The 25,368-nt window shown below is 27.6% G+C and overlaps 1 protein-coding gene across 5 annotated transcripts in view; it reads left to right on the top strand.

Annotated features, from left to right (window-relative positions):
• Positions 1–14,266, top strand: part of Evi5 (ecotropic viral integration site 5) — a 31,881-nt gene extending 17,615 nt beyond the window's left edge. For 2 of the 5 annotated variants that reach the window (XM_089225396.1, XM_089225397.1), the window contains exons 2-16: positions 2,007–2,305; positions 3,422–3,519; positions 4,003–4,017; positions 7,564–7,796; positions 7,881–8,177; positions 8,296–8,414; positions 8,499–8,613; positions 8,699–8,857; positions 9,182–9,418; positions 9,483–9,656; positions 9,720–10,049; positions 10,498–10,665; positions 10,733–10,828; positions 10,924–11,025; positions 12,966–14,266. In XM_089225396.1, coding sequence (XP_089081522.1) covers positions 2,121–2,305; positions 3,422–3,519; positions 4,003–4,017; positions 7,564–7,796; positions 7,881–8,177; positions 8,296–8,414; positions 8,499–8,613; positions 8,699–8,857; positions 9,182–9,418; positions 9,483–9,656; positions 9,720–10,049; positions 10,498–10,665; positions 10,733–10,828; positions 10,924–11,025; positions 12,966–13,106 — 2,469 coding nt within the window. In that variant the 5' untranslated portion in view covers positions 2,007–2,120 and the 3' untranslated portion in view covers positions 13,107–14,266. Of the gene's footprint in view, positions 1–2,006; positions 2,306–3,421; positions 3,520–4,002; positions 4,018–7,356; positions 7,513–7,563; positions 7,797–7,880; positions 8,178–8,295; positions 8,415–8,498; positions 8,614–8,698; positions 8,858–9,181; positions 9,419–9,482; positions 9,657–9,719; positions 10,050–10,497; positions 10,666–10,732; positions 10,829–10,923; positions 11,026–12,536; positions 12,592–12,965 lie in introns of those variants that run through there. The other 3 variants (XM_089225398.1, XM_015523721.2, XM_015523724.2) reach the window with 3 other exon arrangements.
• The last annotated feature ends 11,102 nt before the right edge of the window (positions 14,267–25,368 follow it).

Here is a 25,368-nt window from a genome sequence, read left to right as displayed (position 1 = left end):
GGTAGGTACCTATAGTCATTCTTGTAGGTGCCATTATTCATTTTATTATATTATTGATTAAAAATATTAAATAATATACAAAGTATATACATAAAAAGTAATGATTGATATTAATTAATTTAAGTAGGTATTAATGCATATCAATAATTCTTCGAAGTTAAATATTTTAGATTCTGAGCGGAGGGAGGAATTTATTGATTTTACCATGATGTGTGTATTTTTTTTCTGTGTGTCTATCTTCACGTTTTGGGACAGTAAAAGTGCTTTGATTTTCGACTTCAGTACCTTGTTAGATCAGAAAGTGAATCTAGTTGGTACTTGGGGGGGGGGGGGGGGGTCAAAAGTTAAAAATTATCAATATTTTTCTAAATAATCGGAATAAACAAATTAAAAATTAAGGAAAAAACGGGAAATTTTACGCACAATCGCAGTTTTAGACAAAATCGATTTGAGTTTTTTATGTAATTTTAAAAATAATGACCATAGATACATGAAATTTTCACCGAATTATATAAGTATATTCTATCCACCATGCAATTTTCAAAAAATTTGGAATTAAGCTGAACTATTTATAGGCATATGCAATTTTCGATCGTTATAAGTTTTTTAAAAATTAATATCGATAAAAATGTATTTGTTCAGAAGAAATAAGCTTGAAAATTTAATACAAGGCTCCTAACAGTCCTAACACCTTGTTACAATAGTAGTTGAAAAATATTAAAAATACATAAGTACGGTTTTTTTTTATAAGCATTTAAAGTTCAAAATTTGACTATATACGTAAAAATTACGGCAATGTTCAAATTATCTTAGATAGAAATTCATAAAAATTTTCTTTTGAAATCAAAGATTTGAAATTTTTTAATAATCTATATTCTATAATATACCTATCCTAGACAGATAAACTGTCTCCGCTCAGAATCGTTTTTCGTATACAATGATATAACATCATTGGATTCAAATTTAATTCCATCCATTATAGTAACCTACTGTACAACAGAGTGACATCCACGACTTACCCGCTTTTTTTTCTTAAAATTAGTATTTTCTCTCTCTATATATATATATATATTATACTGTTTAATTATGGTATTAACTTCTTTTTTTTAATTTAAAAATTTAAGGAAACTTATCAATACATATTCAAATTACGTACACCTGATATTTAACGGGTATCGACTTGAGCCAAGTAAATTTTTTAAAACCAAGATGACTCAATTCCCCATCATCATTGATTAAATATATTTCAGTTAAAAGATCGTTTACTATTTATAAATCATTGTTTTAACAACTGTATATAGGAACAATTAAAACTTTAAGACATAAGTGTGTAACAGTAGTTTTCTATTTCAAAAATATTTATGTAGTACATTCAAGGTTGACAACAATTATTGTTTATAAAAATTGAAGTATGGGTTGATGTGGCGTGGTCGTACGCTCAACTGCGTAAACACTGTGACTGTAAATACCAGTCGGTGTTGCTATAGCTCCCGGATGGGTGACCACTCGGATTTTTAGCAACAAATCCTTGCCACACATACAAATACGTGTTCTTATACCAACCATACCCCCTCACTCCTCACAGTTGAAAACCCTACTAAAAATAACTACCCAATGACCTATGTTTCCGTGGGTTAAATATGATTAAAAAAAAAATAATAATAAAAGATTGTAGTACCTATATACTATGTACATTATACCTACCTAATATTATTGATTAACTTAATCAAACCAGAAAGGTATAAACGTGGTTGTAACACATTTATAAAAATTATTTAAATTAGGTCTTATATTATTTACTCAATTTTGACTCCTTTAACACTGGGGGGAGCATAAATATTTAACTTTAGTCTTTAAGGAGCCCAATCGCATAAAGCACACCTTCTGACGATAGTGACTTTAAACCAGGGTCACAATTCACAAATTTGTCGTTTGACCAATTTTGCGTGTTTGTACTAATTTTACTACCTATTGTATATTAATCAATTGATCTTCTGTCGTTTTAGATTTCAACCGATCGTAATCATAATGTCTTCCATTCATCTAGCCATCGGAAATCCGGTTGATCGCATCATCCGAAGGTATCCTGAAGTCTTGGCCTCACGGCCTGGACGACTGCGATGAGCCCCCCAGTTAATTCGGCTGATATGTTGGTATCGTCACAGGCGGCCACAGAATTCTTAAGCAACAACAATAACAACAACAACAACAACAACAACAACGAAGACGACGACGATCCTTGTGAAAAACCAGCACTAACTACCGAAGAACTGGCGCTGTTAGCGAAACTCGAGGAGGCCAATCGGTAAATTTTTACTTCTTAGTTCTTATACTACTTATGAGGTACTACTTCAATAGTTGTAAGTTAGGTTATTGAATTTATTTATTTAGTTATAAATTTAAAAATGTATCAGATTTAAGTTATTGTCTATTTACGCATTTTCACTAACACCTTTTTATCAACGAATTAATTATAATTGTTTAATAATAAAATAACTATAATTCACAATATATGATATATCATACCGTTAATGAATAATAATATTAGAATTTTATCAACTATCGTGACCTGAGTCTCTCTGATACTTTTCAGCTCACAATTATATATTGACATATATAATTGTATTTGTTAGCTATTTAATAAAATATAACAAAATATAATTTATATACAGAATTATTATTATATGTAACGTACAAAAAACTCATCACCCAATTATATTTTTGTTTAAGATGTTTAATTTTTTTTATGGTACTTAGCAACTATACTATTTCATTATTCTCTAAAGCAATTTTCGGAATATCGACGCATTTATATTATATATACATTTTTAAATATCAAATATTTAACATACTTATAAGTTATAAGCATTTAAACTATAGTTATAGGTACCTATACAATTTAGATAAGAAATCTGAAATGACAGGAAATACCCCAGGAATATAGTGTTTTAGGTACTACTTTGCTCATCTAAACTATAAATGCGTATATGCTTGTATAATAATAAATAATTAAGTATGAATGTTCTGTGTTACATAAATCACCCTATAACCACATACTGCAGGTAGATTCAAAACTAAATATTAATATCTATCACTATAATAATATGGTCTATAATGTCTATATGATCAAATATGTGAGTTTACGTATACTACGTGTAATAATTATTTACAATATTTCGAACTCTGGTGATAATATTTTATATCGCGATAAGGTTTTATTTGTCCTAATATATTTATATCACTATAAATTGTTGTGTGTTATTACCGAACCCACAGAACATTTTAGAATAGCGTGTCATTTTATATTACGAACATTTGAAAGAACAAATTTTAAATTAAAAAAAATTACTGTTAAGTATTTAAGTCATAAATGTTGTTTAAAAAGTATATTGCGTAGAATGACAATTTTTTACGTATCTAGGCTCATCGAGTCGGATTCAAAGTCACTCAATTCCATATCTAACAACAGCACGCATTCTAGAAAAAGCTCTGATGCGTCCCAAATCTCACTCGTGTCTGGTAAGTACGAATTATTGTATCGATGCGTTATATTTTACACGAATTCAAAGTTAGATTAGGATACAACTATAATAGTTCGTTCGTTTCTCCGATCCGTTTTAACCATACGCGTCACTGTGAAATGGGCATCAGAATCAAAACTTGAAAAATTGACTATTTCACGCACATCATATAACCATAATTTAATAACAATTTAATAATTAAATAATAACAGTTTTAGACAACATATAAATATATAATTTAACATTTGAGAATATTTTGGTTATGTGTTTTGAAGAACTACATTCTTAAGTATTTAATTATGTTAAGGAAACTAAATTATATTTATAGTTACTATAGGTAACACTTTTAGAGATAGAAGTAATAATAAGGAAAAAGAAAATATGTTGCATATCGTCCATATCGAAACCAAATGTAATTTTATCACATAGTAATTGTTAACATTTAGGTCTTAAATTCTATATATTTCAATATTTTTTTCAGGTACAAACAAACCTGGTAACTATTAAAGAAGTAAAAAGTAAACTTTTATATGATCGTAATAACTTTTTAACTTTAAGGGAATACACTCACGCCCCTTAATCTAACATCTATGTAATATATAGATAAATATAATTTGATTGAGCATGTGCCGTATTTAAAAAAATAAATCTGGGAACCCCATACTTTTATGATCAATTATATTTGGAAATACATCATAAAATACTATTTGAAGATTCATCTTATTAGTTTTAATAATGAAGTATTGCATGCACATTATATTAATATCTAGGTAGGTGGCACTTATTTTAAAATTAAATGTATTTACCTGGGTGTATTTACACAAATGTGTTTATTTAAAAAAAATATATTTAAACATTAACCTTAAAACAGTTTACAATTAATTTGACTAATCAACAAACATAAAAAAATGTATTTTATTATCAAAATAAGGTAATAGTATTGACAAAAATAATAGTGAAAATAAAATAAGCTGTATTAAATATAATAGTCAACAAAGGCTATTGCACTTCAATATACAATGCTAGTCTGTCATAAAAAAAATATTTTTTTTTTTTTTTGAATCTGTTAACAGATAGATTATATGATGCAGTTTATTTTCAGTTATTAAGTTGCTCATTTGTTAATATAATTAATTTATACTGTATTTTGATAATTCATAATGCTATCGCTAGTGACATATTTTATATGTTATCTATATATTATGTGGAAAATGAATGTTTAAAAACCGTGATTCATATTATGTGGTTTTTTAAATTTTCTTTTATAAAAATAAAAATTATACTTTCTATTATGAATGTATAATTCATCTATTCAATTTCAGAATATTAAAATACCCATAATTTGACAACAATTTCGAATATTCTATACAATGGGTAGGTGTATTATTAGATTGTAATTACCATAGGTGGAGCCAGCCTTCATGTTCAGGGGGTGCAAATATTTTTGTCCCTCCCCTCTAAAAAAAATAAAATAAAAAATTAATACTATGTACTTTAATATTTTACTATTCATAATATTACATCACAACATCATACAACGTTTTAACTCCACACTAAATTGTCTGTTCGTTTAGGGGTGCACGCCCTCTGGCCACGCCTATGGTAATTACCTTAAATATAATATAATAAATTAATATATTATATGATAACATCATTATACCTAAACCTAATAAATAATAATTATAATATTATATACAGTTCTTCTAGAAATCACTCATTATGTATTAAACAAAAAATATTATATACTTATGTAAATTTTATATAATACTTGCTGAATATATAAAACGTAGGTGTATAGTGATCTATCCTTCACTGATAATTTTGGCTTAAATATAATAATGACAATGACTGTAAACAAATTATAATTCAGTAATTGGATGCCTAATTAATTTACTCCGATTAATTCGTCACGATATAATCAATCCAATTCAATTAATAATTATATGTACACAAATATACCATCAATGATTTTTATTTCGTACATTATGTATTTAAAATATACTGTAAAAATTAAATAATTAATATAAATTATAATATATTTTTTAATTGAAACGTACCTATTACGATTATTTATCAGTTGTTCCTTATACAAACACTGTACGTTCAAAATCCACACAATGTTTGACCAGTCGATATCCCTTAATATATTGTACTATAATATATATTGTACTATAACGTATTAATGATATTTATTTCATATTAAAATGTGTCACATAAAATATGTTGTATAGAAATCAATACTATATAATTATAATAAAAAAATGTTTGCAACTATAGATGAATTTTCGATATTGTCTGTGATATTGCACTTTCTCGCAGTCCAAGTCCACTAAAATTATCGTTTTGTCCAGTTTCATAGACTTACATTGTAAAATATCAGCATGATGATGTACTTACGGTTCTTTAGACTGGTTACTTGTATATAATGTACTATGACTTCCAACTTATAAACTTATGTATAATGTATAAATGTAATTAATATAAAAAAGGTACCTATACAATATTAATGTCCTAACGTATTGTAGCCACGATAATATTGATAAATTAATTGTTATAGCTTTTAAGTTTATACCTTCTCCATAGGGATGGCGAATATTTATATTTTATATCTACGTGTCAGATAAAAAAATGCGATCGACTCTTATTTATTTTTGACTGGTGTGTAAAAATTAACAATTAAAAACTCGTATATAGTTCCTAAGACAAATTATTGTAAGAATACGTTTTCAAAATGTATCATTAATGTAACTAGATTATATTATATAGAATTTGCCTATACAAAAATAACAATAATTGTATATAACATTTTTTAAATTAGTTGAACCCCCTGTTACTTGAAAAACGACCGCATGTCACGCTGACTTCATGCCTGACCTATCCCAATAAAAAAATAATATTACACCTCTATAATAATATCCTTCTTAGTAAAGTGTCCATCTCCTAGTTACATAACCAAGAAATAGTGTTTAATTTAAATTTAGTCTGTGGGTATAGAATAAAAAAAGGAGAATTTGTTCAGCTGATTATGAGAATTCCAATAAATTGTTAAATTTTAATTAAATTATAGATTATTGTATACAAAATTAAATTAATTTTAAGCAAAGATGGATCTCCCATTTCTAAGGAAGGGTACCAGAGTATCCTACATTACATTATATGTGTATTATTAATAATACGTTCTTGATTTGTTGATAAATTATCATAAAAAATATGGTTATTTTACGTTTTATTAAATTTCAAATAGGTATAGTAATAACTAGATATTAAAATAAGTTTCAAGTTGAACAGAAGACCTGCATACCAAAAACGTTGAATGCTTGGAAAACATTTAAGAAGATATCAATGCAATTTTGTTTTTCTTCTAAAAAAAAGATATTTTATCTACTATACAATACATTTGGTGAATTGTAGAATGTTTGCTTCGTAAAATGAGTCTGGTAAAAATTTTTGTTTCTTCAACAATATTTTGGTTTTTTTAATATGACTTTTTACGTTTAGTTCTTCTGTTGTGAAACTACTAACTTAAACAAAAATGTTATTTAAAACAAGTAGTTTTATATTTAACTAATAGATAACATTTTATAAAGTTAATTAATGTTGTCTAAATTATATTTATATTAATTAATATTAATAATTTAATTATTGTTATTCTCGTAATTAAATTTATCTCTATTTTTCATTCAATCCATAAAACCAATTATTGTCTATATTATAATCTATTATTTTCAATGCTGACATTAATTTTCATCTATCGCATATTATCATTATTATTATTGTTATTATTTTAATGTAATCTGATTAGTAAAAACAAGTTTTAACGTACAATATATATCAGTCGTTAGTAGTTTGTCAACTGTTCGACTCGAAAAATCAATGTAAAAACCAATATAATATATGGCTCCTCGCGAACGATCGAAGTTTTTCAGTCGAAAAAAGTTTTTTAGAAATAGTATTTCTATATACATTCGTGTTCACTCCCGAGGCATTCGAGGTCTGTTTTTAATCATAATTTACATAGTTTGATAATATTTTTGATATTTAGGTACAGGCTCAAGTCAAGATGGCGAGGAAGATGTATGGGGCCTTTGGGGGCAAGTTGTTAATGATTGGGAGAATTACAACAAGAAAAAAAATGCATACCTCAAAGAATTAGTTAGAAAAGGAGTGCCACACCATTTTCGAGGAATCGTGTGGCAATTGTTATGTGGCGCTAATGATTCGCCAATCAGAAAACAATATCCAGAATACATCAAAGCCACATCAGCATGTGAAAAAGTAATAATATAGTTAATTTAAATTACACATTTATTTTATTTATTAAAGTTAAAACAATTGACTAAACATAATATTATATCCTAGGTCATCAGGAGGGACATTGCACGTACCTATCCTGAACACGATTTCTTTAAAGAAAAAGATGGGCTTGGACAAGAAAGCCTGTTCAACGTCATGAAAGCTTATTCATTACATGATCGTGAGGTGGGCTACTGCCAAGGTTCAGGATTTATAGTCGGGTTATTACTAATGCAAATGCCTGAAGAAGAAGCATTTGCTGTTTTTGTAAAGATAATGCAAGATTATAAAATGCGAGACATGTTCAAGCCAACCATGGCTGAGCTTGGTCTGTGCATGTATCAGTTAGAAAATTTGGTCCAGGTATGATACATTTTTTTAATAAATTATACAAATATAAATAAATATATACATTAATAAGTGTGTATATTGTTAGTATTTGTGCTTTTAAATTACTTAATATAATTTTAATTTTGTATAGGATCACATTCCAGAACTGTTTGTACATTTCCAATCTCAAAGCTTCCATACTAGTATGTACGCAAGTAGTTGGTTCCTGACATTGTTCACCACTGCACTTGCATTACCTACTGCTTGCAGGTATGTAATTTGTTGAATACATTTACACACTATGTTATAGATGTACAATATTGTACATTTGGCTTATAAAGATATCTTTTCTAGGATTATTGATGTTTTTCTATCCGAAGGAATAGAAATAATATTTAAAGTGGCCTTAGCATTGCTTCAATTAGGTAAAGATGATCTCTTGTGTTTAGATATGGAAGGAATGCTTAGAGTGAGTAATTTATACTGCATAATTTGTTATAATTATAATAAATTGTATTTAATATATATATATATATATATATTTTTTTTTTTAGTTTTTCCAGAAAGAATTACCTTCCCGTGCTAATTCTGATGCTGATGGTCTGATGGCACAAGCTTTTATCATTAAATATAATGTTAAACGCATGAAAAAATTAGAAAAAGAATATACAGCTTATAAAAGTAAAGAACAAGAAGAAATGGTTGAACTCAAGGTGCCCAGATTAATATGTAGAATTTTGTTAAGACTTCACATGCCTTGTAAAGTTTGCGCACGCTAGCTTACCAATGTACTATTAAAATTGTAAAATCTTAGAAGAAAAATCATTAATTTATTCAATATATCCCAGTGATTTCAAAAATGTATACTTTAAAAATGTAACTTAATTTATCATCTAAATATAAAATGTGTTTTATTGTTTTTAATTTTAGTAATTTTTATACTACCTTGCTCTATCGCTTGCATATATTTTTTAACCTATTTAAATAACTATTTATTAATTTATGCATATTATTTACTTAATATGTTTCTATAATAGAAACTTCGAACTGAAAATCGCTTGCTAAGACAGAAAGTTGAACTTCTTGAAGCTGAATCTAGTGAACTTGCCGGTTTGTTAGTAAGGGGTCAAGTATCCCGTGCTGAAGAAGAAGAAACAACATTTATTGTACAACGGGAATTAACAGCTCTAAGACATACACATTTAGAGACAACTCACGCTCTAGAAAATGCTTTGGACGAAATTAAACAAATGTCTTTTTTGATTACAGAAAACGTAAGATGATATTTAATAGACATTTTTAAAAAGTCAATTGTTAATTAAATCAATTATTTTTCAGCACAACTCTTGTCAATCATCTTTGGATGAGCTTTCAATAAAACAAGAACAATTATCACTTAAAGAAGAAATGATTAGTGATCTTCAAGAGGAATTGGTCAAAGTTAGATTAAGAGATGCTGAAAATGAGGCTGCAATACGTGATCTTAAAGATAAAATTGGAGAGCTAGAACATGTGAGTATACAAAAAATAATTTAGTGTGTGAAACTCGACAAATTTCATATGAATATTTTATAGGATAAGAAAACTCTTCGAGAATCGGTTGTCGACAATTCTGTTGCACATCTTCAAGAAGAATTGATTGCTGTAAAATTGAGGGAAGCAGAAGCCAACCTATCTTTAAAAGATCTCAGACAACGAGTTAATGAAATCAACTCACAATGGCAAAGGCATTTACAAGATAAAAAAAGGATAGACCCACCACCTGCTCCAGATTCAACGCCCAAAAAAATTGGTAACCTATTAAACTGGAACAATGCAGAAACTCAGCGACTTGAAGAAGAACTCATGACTTCTAAACTTCGAGAAATGGAAACTTTAGCGGAACTGAAAGAACTAAGATTAAAAGTGCGTAATTGTTTCATTATAAAATTTGATTATAAATATTATTGTTTTACAGTCGATCGGTTTTATTTCTATTACAAATATTATTGTTGACAAAATTATATGAATATAATAATTTCAAATTCTTATTTCATAACATACAGTTGAATCTTGATAATTTAAACCTTCGGTCATTACTTTTTGTAATTCTTGGTAATTTGTAGTAAAATTTTAGGAAGCTAGCCATCAACAGACAACAATTTTAAATTCAACACTCGGCAATTCAAAGTGTATTCACTAAAATGTATTACATATAATCTGCTAATAATTTACCATTTTCCTTCTTAATATTTCAAACCACTCGGTAATTCAAAATTTTTCCATACCTCACCAACTTAAATTTATTTAGGGTTGGCTGTATAAATAAGACGGGATAACTTATTATAATTAACAAATTACAATTATTATTAAGGTGATGGAACTGGAGACTCAAGTCCAAGTCAGTGGAAATCAATTAAGAAGGCAAGACGATGACAATAAAGCTATACGTGAACAGTTAGAATTGGCTGAAACTAAACAAAGAGACATAGTAGCAAAACTCAGGGAACAACAGAATAAGTATACTGACTTAGAATCTAAAGTATGTTATACATAAAAATAATTTTTATTCATTCTGTAAGTTCATCAATTTAATAAACTTTTTATAGATGAAACATGACATGATTTCTTCAAGGATTCGAGAAGCTGAGCATGCTCAAATCGTGGCAGAATTAAACCAAAAGATATCAAGATTAGAAGTTAAAGTTAGTTCAAAAATATTTGATTGATATAGAATAGCTTTAAAGTTTAAAACATTATATACAATATACATTAATAAACTATTATTTTCATATTTTAGAATGAAGAAATGGTAACTGAAGGTGAACTTCGAAATAACTCATTAGATGACAGTGATAAAGTCAAAGAGCTTCAAGATAAGGTTGCTGATCTTAAAGCAGAGGTAAATTATCATATCTGAGGAAATTAATTTAAAACACTATTTTTAACAAAACTCAAGTGCTTCTTTAACATGCTATAAATGTATAAAATAGTAGGTACATTAATCTACTGGTGTTTATATATTTAATATTTACTAACAATACTTACAACTATTATATTTAAAAAATATCATTACATTTTCTGTTTGGTGGATGGACAACATAGAAAATTAACAGTCATTAATATAGTTTCATAATTATAAATATACTAGTGTAAATTGACCTATTTCAAAATTTAAAATTGTGAATATCATATTATGTTATAATTTATTGGCCTTTTATAATTTTAATATTATTTAATTAATACAGAAATTGTTGTGTGTTGCTCTGCCACTGATCTAAATATTAAGTTGTATGGTGGGAGTGATTTAATTAATTTAGATAATTTTCATCAGTTGAAATAAAATATTTGCTTATTGATTATAAATACAAGATCAAATATGATAGTACAATTTATAATCTTGTGTCATAAAAACAGTGGTGCAACCAGAAATTTTTCATAGGGGGGTCCAACAAAATAAACTATCTTTATTTGTATAAACAATAAGTATATGTTTTTACTAACAATACTATTGTACACCTCAAAAGACGGAGGGACTCGACCTGGAGACCACCCCCCTGGTTGTACTACTACATGCAAGTGGTCAGAAATAAATGACTATGATATATCGAAATATACAGTACTAGCATTTCAATATTTATATATGGTGCCCTCCATGCCCATTTTCCTTGGCCAGCTGTCAAACCGTTTGTTCAATGTTTTCATTAATGTTATGTAGGTGAATGTTGTTTCATAAATTTTAAGTCATCCCGGAATTGCTAGAATAATAATTATAATATCCTTATGTTGAACATTTTTTAAATATAATATTCTTATATAGTACCAAATTAATATAAATATAATTAAATTAAATATTTTGCAATAACATGTTGTTTTTAGCTAAACCTTGGGGTGTTTGTTTTTAGCTAAACCTTGGGGTGTTTGTGACTAGCATTCAATATACAATAAACATATTTTTAATAAGTTCTGAAATTTTGTGAGTTCAGAACTATATTATTTAATAAATGATAAGAAGTTTTAAAGCACTTCCCTATCTTTGTTTGAAATTAAAATATCAAAAGTAACAATAAGAAATTCAAGAGTATTTTAAAACTAAAAAGTTCTGTTTTTCATCAATCATTTGTAAAATAACTTTATTTAACAAAGATGAATCATTTTAAATGTCTTAAAAGAAAGCCATCACAACACAGTATTATTTTTGTTAAAGTAGTGCCTATTAAGTATATTTATATTCAAAAATACATTTAAATTATATAATACAGGAAATAAAACCAATTTAATTTAAATTAATAAAATTATTGCATAATATTATAGGTATGATATTATTTTATTGTCATTGCTTGTTTTATTAATAACACTACTATACAGCACGCTTATATTAACCAAAAACAAAAAAAAAAAAATGGTTTCTAGCTGCTCTCACCAACCACACCAGACGTTGAACCATGGAAATGGTTAGGCTGACACAGTGAGTTTGCACGTTTTTATTTATTCTTTAACTATCTCACTCATTAATTTGCTTCTATTCTTAAATTAAATGGGTATGTATATGTAATATATATATATATATTTTAAAGGTATATTAAGTTAGGTATTTAATTTTTAATGAACCACTTATAATACCAAATATTTTATTTTTCAAGAACTATAATAACTTTGTAATGTTGTAACTTTTTATATTTAAATCTATTACGTCATTTTACAGTTGTATTTGAAATCAAAACTTTAATTAAAAATCTTGAACCATTATAAAGTGGCTCATTTTAGACAAATCATTTAATAAAATATAAATGGATTATTAAACATATATTAATATATCAATTAACAATGTCATGTACTTAGGTAATGCGACTCGAAGCATGGAAACAACGTTGGGTGAACAATGGCAACACTATCGGCAAGACTGAGAGGTCAGCATCAGTAGATACAACTGAAAGTGAAATAGATGACTCGGCAGATCTGCATTTGCGGTTGTCTAGTTGAATCAGTTTCCTATTATTTGTCCCTAATTATAAAATAGTATTACTGAAAAAAAAATACCCAAATATATTCTTTTAAAAAAAATAATTATTTGATGTTTTGTTTCCATTGAAATAATGTTTAAATAAATCTTTTGTTTTGTTTTAATGGCCAAAGATATTGCCGTCCTTATTATTTTTTTTTTTTAATTTTGATTTCAAATATTTATTATTTGTTTACTTTTTAAATATATATTTTAAATTTTTTATTTCTAAATTTTATTATTTTTTTTAGTTACCGATTTTTTGTACTTATTTTAATTTTTTTTTTTCTAAATTGTAATGAATCGTTAATCTTAATTATTTGAAAATCTAATATCGCACAATCTTAGACGCACAAATATTTTTAACGGGATACATTTTTTATGCATGTGGTTATTCATAAATCATTAAGCGTAACAAACCTCTATAAATTCAAATTTAAAAACTTATACAAATGAATGATTACTGAAGCTCAAACAATAAGTAATTTAATATTATCTAATAAACTATGAAAGACTACATTATCTTACATCACAGTTTTAATTTTTTTTATCTTTTAATATTATTTTAATAATGATTAACGATTCAATATCAATTTTTACTGTTGTAATATCCTATTAGAAAACTATTATAATATTGTGATCATAATATATATTATATAATATTAATGTTTTGCATAAATAATTATTTTAAAAAAATTAACAAGTCCTTTATGGTTTTTAAACTCTAAATATTGACCAGTGATTAAACTATTTGATTTATCAAATTTCTATGTAATCCAGAATAAATGTTTGATATTTGTACGATACATTTTCAATAATTGAATATTAGAAAATTTAATTCATCATTTAGTGTGTAATTGCATAAGCACTTGAATAGCATTGTATTCATTATATATTTAATTTTATTAAACAAAAAAAATAAGTGTTGTTCTGACTGACCTCAGACATTTCCTTTTAAAAATTGGGGACATAATTTAAGCAATAATATTTATAACTATCATTCTTAATAATTGATTAACATTTTTTTTTTTTTTAAATATAATATTTATATTTGTGACTTATAAACAATTCAAATATTATTTTCCACCAACATAATATACATATTTGATATATTTATCAATATAATAATCATATAATAAAATTGTGTAATTATGAATTTCAAATAAGTTTTTCATGTAAACACAATGTTTTGAAACTATGTATTCATGTATATTGTCATACGTAATAACCTAAATTAATTAAAATTTATGATAAATGTAGGAATAGCATCGATTGATTCTTTTATCAATATTTATTTAGTTGGTACTTGTATTATGTAGCTGTGAATGAAAATGTTTTTATGTATTTGTAACTTTATTTATTTTGTTATAAATATAATATTTATAATCAGTGGCAATGAAGCTGGCTCATTTAAAATAAAATTTATAATTGAAATTATAAAACAGAATTGCTTACCTATAATAGTATTTTTTCCTAGATTATTTAATTCCATATTTTGATATGTATACGTTCCACGCTTAGTACATCCACAAAATAATCTTTATGTCATAGAATCATCCTAATTTTTTTTTACAATAAACATATCAATCTTTATAGAAATCAATGATTAGTCTACTTGTTATAAGTAATAAAAATGGTAACAGTCTAATACTTGATTTTTAATAACAATATTGTGGTAAAGTATAGGAGTATACAGATTATGATAATATGTTAAAAAGCAGAATGTAATTTTTACAATGAAGATTTCATAAAAAATATTCATTTCTGTGTCAGTTGATTTTTTTACTGTCAAAAGTATAAGTTACTGTTTTATCAATAATTCCAAATTAATCAAATTTAAATTGATCCATTTGTATGGACTCACCCTGCAATAGACACTGAACGTATTAGCATAGACGTGGTTCATAATTTATTGGTCCACTAAATTTTATTAAACTATAAAATCAATACATTTTTCATGCAACCCGGCATATAAATAGTAAAATAGATTACTAACTCATGAAAATATAGAAGAAGTCAAAATCCACAATTTTTATGAAAATTGTGAGTTTTGTGGTTTGTCACAAAACATTCTGGCCTTTTCACTATAGATTATTTTCATATTATGTACTATCTAATATAAACAAATTTTGATGAATTAGATTATAATTTTTTTTCATTATTTTAATATGATTATGTTTTAGCAGATATTTATACTGTTATTTAAGTGGAATGAAATCACAATGCAAAATTTTAAAATTAAAATATCAAAAAGCTAGCTAACTTGCCACCTATAGTTACTAACCAACTAGGTCCTGAACGCCATTGCCTGTGACAAATCAAATGCCGCAGATTTATTGCTTCTTATGCTCGTTATATGTAATCTGAATAGATTTTTAACTAAGTTATTGGGATTGTTTTGACCGAGTATAAAATACAGGTCTAAGATTATATCTAATCATATAATTAATTAGGTATTTTATTTTCTGTAACCAATACTGTAACACTTTACAAATAAACAAATACTAATAACCATGGCTCAGGACTTATAGCACTTAAAATCATTAAAATAAGCGCTTAAAAAATGCTCTTAAAAACATCATTATAAGCACTCAAATAAGCATTTAAAAAACTTCAATTTTTGGAAAAATATTTATCAAAAAACTAAAAACTAAAAAATTCTAACCAAAAACTCAAACAAAATAAAAATAAATCTTTATCTTTATATAATAAAATATTAAAATAAATTAGACTTCACTTTCGAGACTTTAAGGATTTTATGGATTTTCTAAAAAATGAAATGTAAACAATATTTATAATAGTGCTTTATAAAAACGTAGAAATTCTGGTCAAATAGGTAAGCAAAAATAATCAGAACAACTTGAAATAAGCATTTTTTTGAAAAATCGCTGTAACAAGAGAAAAAAAGCACTTTAAAACTTCATAATTAAACGTATTATAACATGAAATACAATTCCATAGCACTATGCTACATTTTAAGTCAATCCATAAAAATAAGCAAATGCTTTAAATCCCGAGCTCTGCTAATAACCCACTTAAAATGCAAAATGTTAATACTTAATTTGCTTTAATTTGCTATATTATGTACCATGTTTCATAATTCATGACCATTAGTCATAGACTTAGCTGTTTGTCCCTAACGCGCATTCACATCGCCTTTTTTTTTTATATATAAATTTCGGACGCTGGATATCAAAGCCATCACCGCTAACCCTGACATTCCAACTGACGCAGGTGCTTTCGGGGCACGGATGCTTCCGGAGTTAGGTATCTACCTACCTAAAGAGGTTAAACCGGGCAGACGACAGCTATTGCGTCTATACTGCGTCGACCCCGATGACACTGTTGAGCATACGGTTTTTGTCTGCCCGAGATGGCTCGACGACCGCGGGCGACGTGGAAGAAATTCTGTGCGGTCCCCAGCCACACGACATGCCAGAAGACGCTCAAGCCCGAAGAAGAATCATCAAACAGTTTGAAATCAACCGCCTGCAGGAGTTCATCCGCATGGTCGAGACGATTCTTTCGACAGAAGAAAGCGATGAACGCGAAGATGAGGCCCTGCAAAGGGCACATGGGAACGTGCGCGCTGCATGGTTGTGACTGCCCCGACAGATAAGGAGACATCCTGCAGAGTGGCGAACTCCGATCGGCTCGCCAACCGGATGACAGGCACGTAAATTCAAGGGCGGCGGACTCCGGTCGGCCCGAGAAGTCAGGAAGAGGTCCAGGAAATACTTTAATAGAAAATGTATGAATGGGGGTAAGTCGGGGAGCTTTTCAGTCTACCCACAAGTATATAGTGTATATATATTGATGTAGTCCAGCGTTTCTTAAACGGTGATGTTCCGCGGAACCTTGGGGTTCCGCGTAGATCACTTCAGGATTCCGCGAAGCTTAAGTAATTTTTTTTAAATGTTCAAGAAAATTACTTTAAAATATCCATTATGGAAAATAATACTTGTATATTAAATAATATTATATAAGTCATATGGAATAATTTGTCAGCTAATTCTATATTATATTCAATAATCTATACTTCTACTTAATATTATAATTTATTTGCAACTAATCCTAAAAAAAACTAAAAAGGTAAAAAGAAGTAAGGGTTCCACGCATAGACGTAAATAGGGGGGGGGGGGGCTTGGGTGGGCTTAGCCCACCCTTTAGCCTCTCAAGCCCATCTAATATGAAATATGAATTGAAAACAAGCATATTATGGCCTATGGGTGAGGGAGTAGTTCCATAACCCATTCCCCATGTTAAAAATTTAAGCTATGGGCTTTAGCCCACTCAATTTAATGCTTCTAGTTACGTCTCTGGTTCCACGATAAAAGTGGACATCAAAAAGGGTTTCACGGCAGTGGCGCCGAAGTGTTTAAAAAATACTATGACATCGTACATTCAGAGGCCCCTCTGGGGCCTACCCCCCACCCTAATTTTTTCAATGAGATAATTAAATGCGAAATAAAGCCCATATAGGTAGACATTTAACGTGAACATTTTTTTCTCGTTTTTTAGCTGAACATAATTATATTTAAATGCATTTTTGCTACGATCAGTTGATCAGTTTAAACATAGGGAAACTATTTAGCTATACTACGCTGTGACTAACCTATTTTTTATAAGCCATAAGAGATCGAGGACTAATTATTATCATTTAATTATTCATAATACAAAATGAAATAATACAATAATTACCAAAACACTACATAGATAATCAAGCTTTTATTTAATTAAATCCACGGATAAAAAAGCTTAAAAAACGCTGATATAGTCAATAAACGATGGCGGCGCCGTGAAAGCAGTTCCCGCGGCGTCGTCGGTTAAAAATGAAAAAAAAAATTGTCAGATAAATTTGAATTTTAACTTTTTATTCCTTATTTATCAATTTGTTGGCTTTTTTACCTCAATTATTGCACAAAGGAATTATTATGAGAGACTAATGTCAAATTTTATAAAAAATGTATTAATTTAATGGTCTATTAATATTAAATTGATCTATAAATCATGTTAAAAAAACAATTAGATCATTATTTATTGATTTATTCAATGTTCAGTGGTTGCTTATGCAGCATGGCATGAGACTATAATTTATTTACAACATTAATACATTATTGTAAAGAAATATTTCAGTAGGGAGCAGAGAATAGGAATATTTAAATGTTGAACTCAGAACTTGAAGAGTTTCAAAAATCATTAACATTATCTTTTAATAAGCTTGCATCATATAATTTCCTTGAAAATATACCTACCTATACACTAAAATTCCATTAATGATCCTTCTACTATAATATACTATAATATTACGTCTATGTGTATTTTTTTATTTATTACATATTATAAATTAACAATTATAATAAAATATCAAACTGATGAATAGAACTTTTTGAGATTTTTACTCCCAGAAAATAAACATAGATGATTATAAATAAAATTATACAATTAATATTTACAACAAATTGCCTACCTTGCTAGATACCTATATAGGTAAAGGTAACCATAATGTAATTTTAAAATTAAATACCTAACTACCAGGGCTCGAGACTTGTAGCATTTGCATATTTTTTTGTAGTTTATGAAAAGATAGCAGAGTAAGCAATAAATACATTTCAGACAAAAATGAACTCAATACCAAAAGTTTTTAGTGCATATTTTTTCGACTATTTTGCTATTTATTGCTAATTAATGTAAAAATCGAAAACTCAGTCGTGCAAAAATACATATTTCGGCCACTCATCAGTGATCGGCAGTTTTGGGACGTTATAAAACTCATTATCGATTGAAAAAAATATCCCCGTGCAAGACAATATTGTGTTTATCGTATCTTTTATCTTAATGTTGTTTCTGTTATCGACTTCGACCATACTTGCTTATATACCCAATAATATTATAGACTGTTCCGATCTACTACGACTTAATCGATTAGTATACGTCGACTTTTGATTGCGCTCGTATGTACGTTTTTATCCGTATAGTGAATTTGTGAATTTATAAATTTTTCTTTGTTCAGCTTTGTGTGTTTCATTAAAACATATTTTTTATACCATGCCAAAAGATAAATTATCACTAGCCCGACGGTTAAGAAGCTATGTACAAGAAATCGGTTCAGATACGTTTTCACACGATTCATCTATTCTTTTCTGCAAATACTGTGAAATTAAAGTAAATTGTGAAAAAAAATTCATTGTAACACAACATCTTAAAACTGACAAACATACAAAAGCAATTAAACCTAAACAAGAAGAATCAGTAAAATTCGACACATACAAATTAATGAGAACAGGAAAGAGTTTTTAGTCATTATTTGTAGAAAATTATAACTGTAAAATTATATAAAAAATTTTCTTTAAATTTTAATAATTATAAATTCATAAATGTCCAAATAAAAATTTTTAAAGCATATTTTCATATTTTTAGTGCATATTTTACATTTTTTCGGTGCATATAATAGCGCATATTTCATGATTTTTTAGTGCTATAAGTCTCGAGCCCTGCGTAACTACTATTCGATAGATATGTACTAAAATAATTATATAAATACTAAACTGTAAATTATATTTATTAATAATATTTTCTAATGATTTTTAGTCTTCTGCTGAATGAAATGTTAAAAATGTGTTAAAAAGAGGAAGGTAAAACAATAAACGGAATATCCGCTGTCTAATGCTGTACCTACTTATAATAATGTCAATATATTAAATGTCCATACTTGAAGTAAAAAAGCATAGATGAACAATGTTTTTAAACGTTAGGTAGGGACAAATTCAAACCTCAAGCAATAATAACAACGTGAAAATGAATATTCTTTGTGAAAAGTTATATATTCACATTCCACAAATATTCGTAAGCAGGTACCAGGTACCTATTCAGAATAGTCTACAATATATAATGTTTCTTTACCATTAAAATATATTATCTTCTAATATCTCATTAATGGCGTTTGCTGCTGATGTCAATAAGAAAAAGTCTACATGACTACATATCTAATTTGTATAAACTTGAGCTTATACTTAAAAAAATAATAATCACTCACAGACTTCAAAACAAAATTCAAATCTATATACATTTAAGAAAATCAATAGAGTGAGCAAAACATGTAAAATGTTCAGAATTTTACTTTGTATTAATAAATCAGAGCTGTGCTCTGACATTGGCTTATGATAGAATTGGGGGCGAATATTTTTCAAGGTTGGTTGAGATTGGTTCATATATACGCTGCATTTCAAGTTTCAACTTTAATTTACTATTATATATTTTTCACGACGCAAATTATGAAGTTAACTACGTACAAACAACACAATAAATTCTCGTCAGACTTGTGCTGTACCTATTATTCATTATTGAGTTATATGTTATTAATTATTTCATTTCATTAATATATAATACGGCCTGTGAGATTCTAAGTTCTAACTAACAATTAATATATTAAATTTAACGCATTGTTCGAGGGGATTTTTTTACGTTTCCCTGAATTCCGCGAAAACGCACAAATGTATTATATCATTACGGCGCACTACGATTCCTAATTGGAAACAATTTTCATCATTATTCCAATCACTACCTTTGTAATACCTATATACAAAACTTTGATTATAATAAACATAACAATTACCTACGTAGGTATCGCCGAAAGTTATTGGAGCTTTTGTAGGTTATGAGGTATTTACAGGCTATACAAGTCAGATTTTTAATCAAATTGAAGAAAACATATAAATTACAATAAAGAAGCCATGAGATGCCTATAATGTAATTTGTAAATATATGTAAATAAAAACTTTAAATAGTGAATAGGTGCATTATGCTATTGTCACGAACTCATAAAAATTAATTTAACCTCTCCCCGTTCAATTAAATTATATTATAAATTAATTTATTCATAAGTGCTTATAAGAACTTATAGGTACCTACGTTAATTTCAGCGAATATTGGTAATTATAGTAAATACCTTATGTAGTTAGGCATCTGTAAGTATACGTTAAGGGACTTAAAATTATAACTTATATTAATAATAGTATTGGTTAAATCAGTGGTTCTCAAGTTTTTTTTTGTTCACGACACACTATTATAGTATTATACATCACAAGTTTTCGCGGCGCACTCGACACAAATGTAATGAAATAAAGTTCCGCTTTAAATATTTTATTGCCAACATGATTACAATTTACAAATATCAGACATTTCTCGCGGCACACCTAGTCGATCTTGCGGCACACCGGTTGAGAATTACTGGGTTAAATAATGTTTTTTTTTTTAATAATGAGATTGAAAGTGAAACCAATTTTAAATAAAATATATGTAGATACAAGGGTCTTTAGGCCTCGAGGGAATATACAAAGGTTAGAAGAACTAAATGTAGGAGTTAGATTCACGTGCAGAGTAGGCATTTTTCTTTTTGAGAAAACCTTAAAAAAATATAATTATTTCTTCATAAAATATAAAAGTTAATTTATATACACATTTAATATAGGTACCTAGTACAACTGCGCCTATAAAAATAATCTATATATTCTATAATAAGTATACCTACAAATATATATTATAGAAATATAGACAATCAGTGAAGTTGAAAGGGAATAAAATTGTGAAGGGGATATTAAGTATAAAATATAAATTAAACTAAGTCTTATTATAGGTACAAATAAATAATATATATAAATTTTTAATTTATTTGGGGAAAATGTCAATGGTGTTAGGATAGAGCACAAAACACCCCTAGCTACGCCATTTTAGACAATTCATTGTGTGGCCAATCATTCGAGTATCACCACAATATGTCTTCATAGAGGGGCCAGTGAGGATTCACCAAACTTACTCAATCCCATTTTTTCTTTTGAAATTATAAAATATCCTTATAAAAACCATATTTTTAAAATATTGAGATTTATACAACTTATAGGAGTGTACTTTGGTGACATAGACTTCTGCTGTTATTCAAATGAGAATTCACTTTGATAACTGTAAAGTATTATTTAGCGACTAATTGTTCTTATCATGTCGACGTACATCAAATTAAAAATTTGATCTAGTAATTTTTGAGTTATCAATTAACCATTGGCGCAACTAGGGGGAGGGGGTGCTTTGGTCCTTTAGCAAACTAAATTTTTTTTTTTAAAGGTAGATCCCATTAAGTCACAAAAAAACGGAAGCTTAAGAACCCCCTGGTTCAATCGATGCAACTATAACTATAGGTAATATACTAAAATTTATTTGTACGAAAAATACTTATCACTTTATCAGTCATCATTATGCATAGCCATCTAGGTTCTAGGACCATAGTTTATTTAGTATTTACACATATGCCTACGCATTTTATATCATCGATTTTGATTCATATATATTATCTTTATAGTCTTATAGATATTGGAATTAGGAAGTGTTCATTATTTTCTCAAAAATTAATTTGATCGTTTCCGTCAAATATTGGCAATCAATAAGTACCTGTATATAGTTATATTGTTTTAAAAAAATCCATTCAAGTAATATTTTTAGTTTTATACTATTATATTTATTGTTGTTATCGCAGTTAACGTGATTTCTGTTTTGAATATCTTATCCTTTTTGGTTTTGGGATAGATTGTTTAATTTAGAAGTGTTCATATGTGTACATAGCTACACATAATATGTAGGGTATTAGGGTATAGCAAATATAACCTAACTCTTAACCTACAATAGTTATCGCATGATAGACGATAGTTTGATAGTTCGAACACATGAAATTAAAGAGTTTAAAAATATATTAGTATCTACCTAGATCTTATTGTTTATAGAATTGTTTGTAGAGATAATGTGCATGGAATGATTCACAATTTATTATTTGTTCTGCATAAACGATAATAATTATTGTGTGATTGTGAAAACGTGACTACTATATTTTCGAAAGTATAATTTTCAGTATAGGTACGTACAGCAAAACAATATCAATATTTAACCTGAATGGTCACTAATTAGCTAGTATCTAGACTGGTTCTCAAAAACTTAATATCAAAACATAATTTTGCAAAAGAAAAAAATGACTTAGTGAAAATAAAAATCGAACCTTTTTTCATTTTGGCGGGAACGATGCATGCCCTATGCCCTATTGACTGACAATACCTCGCCCATCATAAGAATTTTTTCAGTAAAACGCAGTTCTTATTTTTGTCAGACAAATTAAATTTAAATAAAACAATGAAAATAAATAGGTATTAGCAGTGCCGTCTTAAGGCATGGGCCCGTAGGGCCCGGGCCCGGGGCCCCGAAATTTTAAGGGCCCCAAATTCACATAGATTACATTATTTACCGAATATCATAATTTTACATTTAAAAGCGTATCTATCGGAACTTGATATTTCTGAATTCAGTATTTCTAGTACATACAAATGTTTAAAATCAAATAGACTAGAAGAAACATTTCCAAACATAATAATATCTTTCCGAATTTTTTTATCAATGATGATTACCAACTGCAGTGGGGAACGTTCATTTTCTAAGTTAAATTTAATTAAAGAAGAGCTTAGAAGTACAATGAGCCAGAAACGGTTAAACTCCCTATCTTTAATGAGTATTGAACATGAACTACTATCAAGTTTAGATTATGAAAATGTTATTGAAGACTTTGCGAATGAAAAAGCTAGGAAGAAACCATTAAAGAGTATTTAATAATTGACAAATTTATATCATGTTTTTTTTTTAAATTATATTAGTTTTTGTTTAATGAATTACATTTATTTTTTAACTATAAAACATATTGATGTATGAATAATTAATATCTTGACGTTATAATTAATAGGAAAGTATTTTTTGACCGTTTATTTTGAAAGTAAAATAAAGAATAAAGTAACAGAGATTTAAACAAAAATTCACTTTTTACTAATAAAGTGTAATATTTAATAAATAATATACATTATGTGTTAAAAAATTTATATACCATAATTTAGTAGGTATTGTAAGGCCCCCGAAATATGTTGGGCCCGGGGCTCCGTAAAACCTTAAGACGGCCCTGGGTATTAGGTACATATTTTTAATTTGTAAATAATAAAATAAAATCGTTTTAACACAATCCGGATTATTCAAGAGTGTTTCAAATTTTGTATTTGTAAGTAGCTTTATTATAGGTAGGTATACTAACTATTAATGACGTCATTAATTATAAATTCAGTGTCAAAAATTAAATCTACTAGGAACCTATATTATTATTCAGTTAGTTAAATTATAATGTGACAAATTTATGAGATGTTTGAAACAAAAACCTGAACACCTATATTCTATATTTTGTTATTTTTGCTGTCGTTGAAAATAAAATTGCTATTATATATAGGTAGGTATACATATATAAGTATAAGTTAAAACTAAAACTGGTAGATAACTGAACATTATAATATTTAAATAATATTACCTGTTGACTTTTATACTTTTAACATTGGTACCTATTAACTTATAAATAGGTACTGACTATTAATTTTTTAACGAGATTTATTTGTAAAAAAAAATTTTAATTCTATTTGCTTAAATACACCTATTATACTTGATTCATTATAATGTTTTATAAATAGTAAATGTAGTTTATACAAAACCTCAAAGGTACAAATATTAATTCACACAATATACACCATATAGGTACCGACGTAGTCACGTCGTACTACAAACTTAAACAATATATATGTTCAGTATAGTTATGTTATATTCTCTTTGTCCTTATATACAATTAAGATGACAATCGACGATAGAAAATAAATTTAAGGTTATATCCATAAATGAAGCATAGCAGGTGACTGCCGAATTCCGAGTCTGACAGGTGTGTAATATTATACGCATTCTATAGTTACTAGATGTACTGAAGATTATTTTTCTCGTAGATTAAGCGAATCAATATTTTATGAGAGCATAATATGATTAAATAACTAATAAAATAATTAACATGTTCCCAGAAAAAGTTAGCAATAATCAATATAAGCAACATTATAACACAATATACATATACTGCAAGCTTATAATAGGTGGCAGAAGTAGTTGCGGACCGTAATTACCCTAGTTTTTATTGAACATATAGACAAATTATTGTAGCATCCATATATTTTAATATCTCACTACGAATTATTATTGTTTGTTCTTAATCTTTTTTCACGTGTTTATAAATTTAAAAATAATGAATCCACCACCAATAATAATAATGCGAGTACATCATATTATTGTTGTAATGTTATCGTCATTGCATACGTGCAAAGGCGCAAGCAGCTGCAATGTTCGATTATTTTCCCCATT

This window comes from Diuraphis noxia, unplaced genomic scaffold (assembly GCF_037042655.1).
Source record: "Diuraphis noxia isolate RWA-SAM2 unplaced genomic scaffold, SU_Dnox_SAM2 contig0004, whole genome shotgun sequence".
Classification (NCBI taxonomy): domain Eukaryota; kingdom Metazoa; phylum Arthropoda; class Insecta; order Hemiptera; family Aphididae; genus Diuraphis; species Diuraphis noxia.
Note: the sequence above shows the minus strand (reverse complement) of the source record. Positions and strands in the feature narration are given on the sequence as shown.